The following is a 12,100-nucleotide window of genomic DNA, read 5'->3' on the forward strand; positions in this document are numbered from 1 at the left end:
AGGATCTTCACTATTGTGGACACAGCACCAAATGTGTAAAATGGTTGACATTTGAGACTTTTTAATGAAAAACGTTACATTTTCTTTATGAACTTTCATTACTTAAATTAGATAAACAAATTGCGATTATCTTCTAGTTTGTGTTGCAAATTATGGATATAGTGTGATTTCTAAACGGTGGTGTCACTAAAAGTTGAGTGCAATAAGTTGAAGATACAAAATAAGAGAAAAAAGTATAAACTGGTGCAATCCTAGACGGCCTACACTGTGTGGTTGTTCTTCCTCTGAATCTCTTCGGGGGAGTTCCATAATTCTAAATGTCAGCATGTCTGGACTGTTTGTAGCCTTGAGACAAACAGGAAAATGTAAATTGTACCTCCAAATGTAAATATAGTTAAATATTGTGATTCTCAGCCAATACACTGACAAGAGAAGCCGTCTGCTGAGTCAAGCCAGATTGGTCAGTATTGGGCCAGGTGTTGGATACTCTATTGGATGGCCTTACTCCATATTCTGTTCTTGTCCTGTCCCTGGAGCACACCTTGTGTACCTTTGCTTTTGATAGGAGAATGTGTATACTTCCATTGCTGAAGCCCTGGAACTACTTTTTAAAAATGTAATTTATTGTTTAGCACTCCATGCAAGCGTATGTTTTTTTTCTTTCGGGCATGCCTGAACTCTTTTCTTGCTCCTTCACTTCCCTATCTCTCCCCTCCCATCCTCCATCACAATGGTCCTCACGGAGAGTGGTGGCCATGGTGATGCCTTGAACGTTCTACCACTGCATTTTGGTGTCCCTGTTTATTATTAATTTCTCCCTCCTCTGCATCCTCTCTTTCACTCCATGGTGGTAGCTGCTACTGGTTTGCTAATACTTGGATGCTTTTAAAATGGGCTCACATTGACAAAGCCAATAGCGGTGACCAGTAATGTTAAAACTGTGGAAAAAGTTTTTATTTTAAACTTTCAAGATTGGTGCCACAGTACGTCACACAATGTGCATTGCTTCCTCATGTTGCATCACACAACAGTACAGAAAACAATGTTCTCTTTTCTTTCAAGATGGACACGGAATTGTGTTGTCCTGTGCAACATGTAACCTGGTGGACATCTTGAAAGTAAAAAGAAACATGTGTATGTATATGTGTATGTTTTGCGATTTAAGGGCTTGTAGAGGTCCAACTTAAGGTGCTGATACAAGAGGTTTCATATTCTAATTTGCAAGCCCTACTGGCTTGGCTGCGTGTAAACATCAATTTCTTCTTTTAACCTCTTAAGTGCTGCGCCTATACCAGTGGCCGACGGCACCACTACCTCGGGAGTGCTGCCGTCGGCCGTTGGACGTTCCAGCTGCACCTGCGCAATGGAACGTTCAGCACTGGAGCTGGACGTTCCAAAGCAGCAAAGGTGCTAACATTGCTTGGGTGATCTGCATAGTTTGCTGATTCCATTGTGGTTGAGGATTATAATTTGGTAATACTGCCCAAATTGCCCCAGTAACATGAGTAGACCCATTTTAACAGGGACTATGACATGGTAAATTACTCTGAAACAACTGTATGAGTTCTTGATATGTTAGTGGCATCTTTGAATGCTAGTAAGCAGCATACTGCACATATAGATCAGCTGGTATGTCTCTGCTAAACAATCCTGTATTGCGATATACTTCAGCAAATGTCATGGATCAATAAAAGATCTCTGCTAAACTGGAGGTCTGCTCCTACCAAGGCCCTTACAGCACTCCTCAGGTTATATACTTCGTCCACTGAAGTGGGCAATAAGTGCTTGGCCCATGATTCTTAATCGGTGTAAGATGTTGTCATTGGCACAGGACTGACATTTGTCAAATTGTGTACATGGGTGGTACCACTACTAAGTTTCTGGCACCATCTGTGCCCTCATCCCTACTATGCCATTTTCTCACCTGCCTGCACCTGCAGCACATCTACAGACTCCTGTTTGCTTCTTTCAAATGTTTCTTGTTGTCAGTAGGGGTTAGGCATTACCAGAAACACCCTCTTGGTTAAGGACATAAGGCTCTTTAATAGATTTGAGCTTTTTAAAGTTTGCTGTTTAGTGTTCAGTGATTCCAGTTTTCTTGTATCTTTAAATTTACTTTGTTATGTGTTTATGAATTAAGAAAGAGCAACAAAAGTTGATTAAAATGAAGTGATTCAATGACAATGTCCAGGATCATTTGCATACATGCTGTGTGAAGCCGGGCATCTATGAATTGAACCAAAAAGGATTCCAGTTGATCCCCAACACCCCCCAGTGGTTACAAAATGGAGGTTTGAACTCTAAAGACTCAGAATCCTATGGAATAGAAGTGACTGGTGATAAGGGGCTAAAGAAGTTAATATGGACCAGGAGTGACTGGTGTTGAGATGTCATGGAAGTTCAAATGAACCCAGAAGTATTGGGAATAGAAAGGATGATAACTTGAGGGGAGATGGAGAGGCCAGATGGCAGATGGGGGAGAGACAGGGAGTGGTAGGAGTACAGATGTGAATAGCAGGAATGGAGGAGAGATGGAGAGTAGCAGGATCAGAGGAGGGATGAGGAGAACCAAGAAAAGAGGACACAAATCAAGGAGCAGAGTAAAGGAGCAAGAGCAGAGGAGCATAGGTAAAATGGGGAGGGGACTGTGAGTGGACGACTGACGGTGAGTAGTGGGAATGGAAGAGAGAACAGAGGAGTGAGACGTGGAGAAGCAGGTGACTATACATAGTTGAAACCTTCGAGAGGCCAATACAGTTATGAAGAAAGTTTGTATGTTCCAAACACAAAGCCCCCAGACCAAACAAATACAGGGAGCTGGCTTCTGAATCTCCTTGGCCACAATTCCACAAGGAATTGGTGACTCAGGCAAGTAATATTTGCCGGATTGGGACACAAGCGCGATCACTGGAAGAATTAGTAAACACCTGATAACACAGGTATATTCAACGCAAAAAGGTGGGAGCACTAAGAGGTGGTAACAGAAGTGCAGAATACAATGGCGAGTTATGAACACCTTTCTGAGTGCGGGGTGAGGGTGACACTCAGAAGAGGTAACGGGAAGTAGGAAAACAGTAGTGGACTGTGAAACCTTTCTAATAGATCCTCAGCTGTAAGATGACGGGGAGTATATAGATGCCTATTTCACAACAAGTCTTGATATTAGCCGGTTTCCCCCAGGAAACCCCAATTATAAGAGCTCCTGGGGCACTGGGAGTTGGGAGAACAATCAACGGAGAGGAAAACTCATCTCAGTAAATTATATAATCTGTGAATAATTTTCTGTCTACAAGAATACATTTATCACATATCAATATCTTTACCTTGTCTGAGCCATCCGAGAGCACTGTGGTTCTCCTACCTTCAATTGCTTTTGTGATTAGCCAAATTGTGAATATAAATAACGTCATAAAGTCAAACTTCCAAATATAACTATCATCACTTCTTGCCCAGTTGAAGGAGGAATATAAAGTTGCAGGTAGTGTTGGATTGCATGTCCATAGATGTAAAATAATATCCAACAAACTGATGGTGGAACACAAAAGGTCAACTGACAATAAATGATGTTAAATGCAATATGTCCAAGTCCTTCTGCATGAGGTAGGTTAAAATGACAATCTTTAGGATCCAATAGGATGAAATGAGCTCTTTTTTGTCTTTTAGATTGATGAGTACATGGAAAATGCATCTCCATTTGCACTTTGGATACAAGGGGATAACATTGACAAACTAAAAGAACAGTTTGAGAAACTTGAAAAGAAGCTTCTGGAGCTCAGGAAGAGCTTCCAGGAGCTGGAGGAGAAAGTTGACAATAACATGGGCTCTCCTCCCAAGATGCGTCCACTTTTCAGGCTCCCTTTTGGTGGCCACTTAATGCGGGGCAATAGGGCACCACGTTCGTTAACTGCTGTCGACCCACCTTCAAAAGATGGCCTGAAAGAAAGATCAAGTGAAGTGGAGCAGAATATCCCCCATGGGGCTGATGAGAAGACGAAGAGACTTTACCAGGACACATTGAATGACAACCAAAACACTTCTGCAGGTACAGCATGGGTATCTATGAGTCGTTTAATAATAAAATGTTTGTCCACATTAAAGTGAGGGTACCTTTAAATAACATTATACCTAGCATTGTATCGCTGATGGATGTATGGTAATCGTGCATCTATACACACAATATTGGATAGCAGGTAGACTTGTGATGCAGATTTATGCTTGCAATACCATAATGAAAGAAAACAAGGGGTTATACAAAATACGGTTGTGTACAATGCCTTTAATTTGACAAAAGCCTCCAAAATAGAGTACAGTGTATCTTTGTATGTAAATATTTCACCGGATGTAGCTATCTAACTGCGTATTTACTAGGCAATAATGTCCATGATGTAAAAATGTGCATGGTTTACGTTGCAGTAATGGTAGCCATTTATTAGTCAAATAGTGACATCTTTTGGGAGAACATGTTTATGTTTCTGAATCCGACAATGAATAGTCATATAGTACTTATAAATGAGTGATTCTTTGGTAAGAGACAAGGTATTTGATAACGACTTACATGTCTAATAATGACGCGGGTGCAACCATACGGTATTATCCGCTACCCATATTGGAGAGGAGATACGTGTAATGTAATAATATATGTATATAATACTGGAAAACCAAATGACAGAGTCTACATAGCCACAGTCATAAATTATGTTTATAACATCAGACTGAGGAGAGCCGTATGATTATAAACTACAGATACACCATTGAAGAGTGGATTGCCATAAGGTAAGAACATATGCACGCAGCATGTTAGGGGTAAAATTAAGAGATGTTTGAAAGAATAAATACTCACTGTGGGAATCTAAATAGGCTTCAGAAAATCCATATGATTCTCCATTATTTCAAATAATATTTTCTTTGGTTCTTTTCATGGTAATTTTTAGTAACTACAAATCGGCACCAGTTGCAAGTCAGGTGAAGACGTAGCCCTGATCGTGAGTTGCCTAGAGTTTCCAGTCCCTGAATTACTAGGAGGAGAAACACTAGGTCTTATTGTTCTGAGCCTAATTGTTCCTGGTGGAAAGCCCTCTATAAAATTGAGTGCAGGTCCGGCAAAGGGGTGGGCAGAAGTACCACCATATCCTATCCTGTGGTATAGGGGAGAAAGAAACACCCCACAACCGCCACAAACCATCCCTGATGCCCAGGTTCCTCCCCCGTCTCGACCCCTGTACCAGCATGAAACGATTCCCCCATGTCTACTTACCAACTGCTAAAAGAATTGCTGTTTCCCTTTGTTGTGTCATGTAGTTCCTAGGACCCCCCAGGACCTTTGCATTCTGGATTACCTAAACTGAGGGCTTGGTGTGCAGACAGGCTCTGGACACCTCCACAGGATGAGTCAGCAATTAGACAACGTAGCTCTACAGTGCCAACACCACCCTGTATTCTACAGTGGTGTAGGTAGCTTCTGCCAACCACTGAACATGACAACCCTGATTCCTCAGGTATTGTAGAAAACAATACGGTATCTTTTGCTCAGTCACTCATGCTTACTTTTCTCAGAATACATATAGAATGATGATTGGAACGGTATTAATAATTATTTATTGGTCAAGCGTCAGTCTAATATGAAACATATTCGCTGCAACAATGTAAAGACAGGAGCAGACAAATGTGATCGCTAGCGCCAATATCATAAATAGTAGAAACATTTCTGTCATAGTGCTAATAAGATAAATATAAGCAGATTATGTAAAACAATAGCATTGGCATACTCCTACAATGCGTAGCCTCCCTAATTGTACCTAGCATAGTAGGTGAAGCAGGTGTATTTAAGTGCTAGGATATATCCTAATGGAGCCAAGAATCTCCAGTGAATTGCTAACCCCTCACCTGATGGTTTAGGAGGAAGGATCCTGTCTCTGCGTCGAGGATGGCACCCCGCAAGGGATGTCAGGTCTCTGCCTGTCAAAGGATCAGCCTGCGGAGTCTCATTCCAGCCTCGAAGGAAATATCCTCTGTTTTGTAAGGGGGAGTGAGGGTATTTCATACTAAAGTGGTCACTCCAGGGTTTCTTCTAGAATCGATATGTTTCGAAAACATTTGCTAATACTCTGCTAATCCTATTTCTAAACAAACATGATCATACACAGCTAGCTGTTAGCCATGGATGAAAAAAGTAGCGACCCTTATACAGAATAAATCTGCTGTGCCTGGAGATATGTTTATGTACGTCAGGTACAGGGATTAAGATAGGGTACCGAGAGCCTGGTGTCGAAGAGTCAGAAGTAAGCTACTAGGTAAAAGGTCACCTGTGTAGGACCGTTATATCGTGTGAATGGGACAAAATGTATTTAACCGGTATGTACATGATGGGACTACATGATGGGACTATCCTAAATGATATGACACCCACTCCTCATCAACAGAACAACAAGGTCAGCTAGGTAATGATCGATTTAATGCTAAAAAAGGGCATAATTTCTAATAAAAACACACTAAAAGCACTTAAAAGCCTTAATAAATGTCCATAAAATCAGCGTCTATAGCGAAAGCATTCTTCCCTAAAAGGCGTTTATAAAAGGTCCTCTATATGTTTGAATATATTGTCATTCTTTTTCTGAGCACCTTGAAAGCCACTATGTTCAGATAGAGCAGAGAAGAAAAAATAGTTCGACCTTCAATTCGGTTCATGTTTAAAAAAATTCCAAGGGTTCCCAGCACAGGAGAGGCCAGATTATTTAAGAACCCTGCACTGAAGACTCAACATCACTGAACATGGCATCCACAGGGGGCAGTACCTTCAGTATGATATCAAGTGAGCAGCGGTGGTCATCACTGGCAGCAATCGGGGAAGAATTAGATGACTGTGTGCCTGAGACTGATGCCTGTACATCCGTAGCAAAGCTGATCTCCATTCCAAAGGAGCAGAAGCGTCCTGTGGAGGCTTTAGGAACACCATCATTCACATGGGAATGCGCTGCGGACAACTATGCACATGGGCCCGCAAAGCTGCCAGGAGCATGTCTATGTCCGACGGCGCAACCAATGGAAGTGTGTTATTTGAGATATCCTTAATAGGCATGGGTGAGGTGATGCTCGGGGTTCTCAGGTCTTTAATTTTAGCAAACCCGTAACAAGTAGTCTCTTGCACTGTTGTGATTAGGAAAATCATCTGTAATGGTATAAGGCAAGCTCTAAATAAATCTTCAGATCCCTGAACCTGCCACTCTCTTCACTTCCAGATCCACACCGACCCCAAGACCACCCTCAGAGGCACCCTCATCTACAGACCTCCAGGACCCCGCACTCAATTCAGCGAAGACATCGCCGACTTCATCAGCCCGCATGCCCTCCCCTTCGCCGACTACATCCTCCTCGGGGACCTCAACTTCCACCTGGAGAACAACAACGACCGCAACACCACCACCATGCTGGACAACCTCGCCAACCTGGGACTCAAGCAACTGGTCAACACCCCCACCCACTATGCCGGCCACACGCTTGATCCAGTCTTCTCATCCAGCAAGCACATCACCATCAGCCACTCCACAGGACTTCACTGGACCGACCACAGCTGCGTACACTTCAGCTTCAAAAGAACCACGACCCACCACCACCCGCAACAGGTTCCCCACAGAAGCTGGAGCAAGATCACCGCCGAACAGCTCACCACCTCCTTCAGTCAGAACCCACCCGCAAGCACAACGGACCCCACCGAAGCAGCACGCAACCTCACGAAGTGGCTGACCAACTGCGCCGACGACCTCGCGCCATTAAAGAACCCTACCAGCAGACCCAGAAGCAAGAAAGCCTCCTGGTTCACCGACGAACTCAAGGACTCCAAGAAAAACTGCTGCACCCTCGAGAAAGCCTGGCTCCTCGACCAGACCACAGACAACATGACCGCCCCCAAACACGACACCCGCAAGCACCACCAGCTTATCCGCACTACCAAGAAGAAATCACTGAAGGAACGACTGGACAACAACGCCCACGACAGCAAGGAACTCTTCAGCATCGTCAAGGAGTTCTCCAACCCCAGCACCGGCAACAACGACATCACTCCCTCACAAGACCTCTGCGACTCTCTCGCCTCGTTCTTCCACCGCAAGATCGCCGACATCCACAACAGCTTCGGCGCACCATCGACGCACCCAACCACCGAACCAACGACCTCCACCACCACCCTCTGCTCTTGGACCACGGTGACCACAGAAGACACAGCCCGCACGATGAACACCATCCACTCCGGATCTCCTACCGACCCCTGCCCCCACCACGTCTTCAACAAGGCCGACTCCATCATCGCACCCCAACTACAGGACATCATCAACGCCTCCTTCAACACCGCCACCTTCCCGGAGAGCTGGAAGCACGCCGAGCTCAGCGCCCTACTGAAGAAACCAACAGCAGACCCCACCGACCTCAAGAACTTTCGCCCCATCTCGCTCCTCCCCTTCCCTGCCAAAGTCATCGAGGAGACCGTCAACAGACAGCTTGCAGCCTTCCTCGAGACGAACGGATCCCTCGACCCCTCGCAGTCTGGTTTTTGAGCCAACCACAGCACTGAGACCGCCCTCATCGCAGCCACCGACGACATCAGAACCCTGCTCGACAACGGGGAAACAGCGGCCCACATCCTCCTGGACCTCTCTGCAGTGTTCAACACCGTCTGCCCACTGTCTGCCACCGCACCCTAGTTCAACACCTCAGCAACATCGGTATCCAAGAGAAGGCACTGGAGTGGATCATCTCATTCCTCACCGGAAGAACACAGAGAGTCAGCCTCCCCCGTTTCGATCCGAGGCCACCGAAGTCATCTGCGGCGTCCCGCAAGGATCATCACTCAGCCCCACCCTCTTCAACATCTACATGAGACCTCTTGCAGCCATCGCACGCCAGCACAACCTCAACATCATCTCCTGTGCCGACGACACCCAACTGATCCTCTCCCTCACCAGAGACCCCGCCACCGCCAGAACGAACCTACACAAAGGGATGAAAGACGTCGCCAAATGGATGCAGAACAGCCGCCTGAAACTGAACTGAGACAAGACGGAAGTCCTCGTCCTGGGACCATCGCCCTCCGCCTGGGACGACTCCTGGTGGCCCCCCGCCCTGGGCTCCACCCCCAAGCCAACAGACCACGCACGCAACCTGGGCTTCATCCTGGACTCCTCCCTCTCGATGACCAGACAAGTCAACGCCGTCTCCTCATCATGCTTCAACACCCTACGCATGCTCCGCAAGATCTTCCGATGGATCCCGACCGAAACCAGGAAGGCGGTCACCCAAGCACTCGTCACAAGCCGACTGGATTACGGAAACGCCCTCTACGCCGGAACCACTGCCAAGCTACAGAAAAGACTCCAACGCATCCAGAACGCCTCCGCCCGACTCATCCTGAACATCCCCCGACGCAGCCACATCTCCGGCCACCTGAAGGACCTGCACTGGCTCCCCATCAGCAAGAGGATCATGTTCAGGCTCCTCACCCACGCACACAAATCTCTCCACGACCTGGGCCCCAAGTACCTCAACGACCGCCTGACCTTCTACACGCCAACCCGCCAGCAACGATCAACAAGCCTCGCCCTTGCCGCCGTACCACGCATCCAAAGAGCCACCGCTGGTGGCAGATCCTTCTCCTACCTGGCGGCCAAGACATGGAACTCTCTCCCCATCCATCTTCGGCTGACCCAGGACCATCTCGCCTTCAGGAGACAACTCAAGACCTGGCTGTTTGAGCAATAGCAGTCCCCTTCCCCCAAGCGCCTTGAGACCCTGCCGGGTGAGTAGCGCGCTATACAAGTGTTATAATTGATTGATTGATTGATGATGTATGTGGTCTCAGGATCAAGTTCACAGATTGTGCTGCACAGTGTTCTGGGAAACAATGTTTGTTCCAAAGCCGAAGAAAGACAGTCACTGTGCCAATCCTAATTAACAGGTATATCACCCCTACTGCAAACCAAATATGCAACCACAGGGACACTAAGTAAGTCTTTTGAGCAAAAGATAGAATTGTAGAAGGTCTTTTTCTTTAGAAGGGGTGGCTTTTGATCAGATTCACTGGGATCTGAGGAGAAATCATTGAAGTGGATGAAGTAGCCAGACGCAGTTCTATCTATCTTTTGTAGCTCTGCAGGTTTTGTGGAACTGGCAGATGTGTGGTTTGAAGGCACATTTAATGTAGACATCATTGTTGGGCTAAATTGCAACTTGCATTGTTGTTTCTTCTTGATGTATTTCAATTTCTACTGGAATGATTGGTGTTCCATTATTTGGTACTCCTTCACTTTGTATAGTGGAGTCTTGAAAGGTTATTAGTTTTTCCATTTCAACTTCCTGCATAGTAGAAAGAGGAGATCTGCAGCTACTCAGGACCCCATGCGGCCTACTGTTGAGAATCGACCACATGATACGGTTTGATCAGATCAATGGAGACAAATCTTTTCTCTTTTTTGCCGGCCAGAAGCAGAAGAAGTACTGTTCTTGTTCCCACAACCGCCGGGACAGGTACAGGTGCCCTGTAAGATGCCCCAAACTCTCTTCGGTCCACAATCCTTTCCCTGACCATGTCCCCAATCTGTGGGACCAAGGCAGGTCTTGCCGGAACTAGTTTCACTTCCTCAGTGGCGGTGCGTTTGACTTGCACTCATTGAGTTCCTGTAAAGCAGCGAAACCTCATTCAGTTCAAACGATTTTGCATCCGACAATGTGCTGGCTCGAGATCAGGTACCCACATTCTTGTCCCAAACAGAATCTCATAAGGGGTTTGGCCTCCCAAGGATTTTCTTGGCATATTATCGAGGGCCCTCTGGACCCCGTATAGGTGATTGATCCAACTAATCCGCACCTAATACCCTCGCTGTTAAGGATTGCATTATGTCCCGGTTGTTCCTCTCCACCACCGAATATCCCTCGGGATGGTAGGGAGAGGGGTACCGCAAAGCAACGCCCATACTTTCCATGGCTTCCTTGTAAGCACGAGAGCTAAACGCAGGGCCACGGTCGGAATGTAGTGTGATAATTGCGGATGTCCCGATGAAGACTCGCAAATCCTTTATAACAGTCCGAGCATCAGCCAAGCGCTGTGGCCAAACCCATTGGAATCTAGAGCATGAATCCACTGCCACCAAGATTTACTTGAAACCCTGTCTGAATTTAAGGGGCCACAGTGGTCCAAATAGACACATGCAAGTGGTCTGTCTGAAATCAGTAGTGGTGTTTGTGATGTCCTCTGTATGGTGGAACCCTTCATCTGCTGGCAAATGTCGCACTTCAGGACAAAGTCCTTCATTTGTTTTGTGAACCCTGACCACCAGTAATGCTGCTTCAATAATGAAATTATTGTAGTGACTCCTGCTTGTGCTGAGCCCAGACCCTCGTGTGCAGTTAGTACTAAACCTAGTCTGCGATCTTTGTTTGGTATTACTCTATCCCCCACTACTGGAATTTGAGAATACGGTGTGTTTTGCGCATCTAACTTGTAAGAGTACTTGAGTGGAAAGCCTTTTGGCAGTATGACAGCTAGAAAACGCTTGTGTTTTATAATCTTTTGAACACTTTGCATGGTTTTATTCACACCCATTCGGGATTCAATAGTGTCCGCACCACATTCTTGCGAGCACTTTAACGGCGTGCATTGAAGATCCTCTACCCGGTCTATCACGCTGAATGTATGCGTTTACCGATTAGATTCACGTTTGCAAGGGAATGAGCACTATTTCACATTCACGCAGTTTAAGTTTTGGTTTATTTAAGAATTTGTTGCCATTATTCAAACTTGATCGGACCTTAAAGTTTTTTAGCAAGTTACATGAACGGTTATCGTTTTGGTATAAACGTATGCATTTACTGATTAGCTTCAAGTTTGCAAGGGCATGAGCACTGTTTCACGTTCACACGGTTAATGTTTTGATTAATTTGAGAATTTGTTTCCACTAGTTATCACTGTCATTATTCAAACATGATCGGACTTTAAGGTTCTTAAGCATGTTACATGAACTGTTTTTGTTTGGGTGCACTTCTCTCCATTTTATTTTGGTACATAGCTTTTCACTACTCATTTTACTTTCACTCAGTCAGCACTATAAATACTGTT

At 45.6% G+C, this 12,100-nt stretch overlaps 1 protein-coding gene across 1 annotated transcript in view; it reads left to right on the forward strand.

The window, feature by feature from the left end:
- Nucleotides 1–12,100, forward strand: part of LOC147664903 (clusterin-like) — a 239,867-nt gene that overhangs the window by 143,475 nt on the left and 84,292 nt on the right. The window contains exon 4 of the mRNA XM_086949904.1: nucleotides 3,664–4,042. Within this exon, the coding sequence (XP_086806030.1) occupies nucleotides 3,664–4,042 (379 nt within the window). The remainder of the gene's footprint in view (nucleotides 1–3,663; nucleotides 4,043–12,100) is intronic.

This window comes from Lissotriton vulgaris, unplaced genomic scaffold, assembly GCF_964263255.1.
Source record: "Lissotriton vulgaris unplaced genomic scaffold, aLisVul1.2 SCAFFOLD_608, whole genome shotgun sequence".
Lineage (NCBI taxonomy): Eukaryota > Metazoa > Chordata > Amphibia > Caudata > Salamandridae > Lissotriton > Lissotriton vulgaris.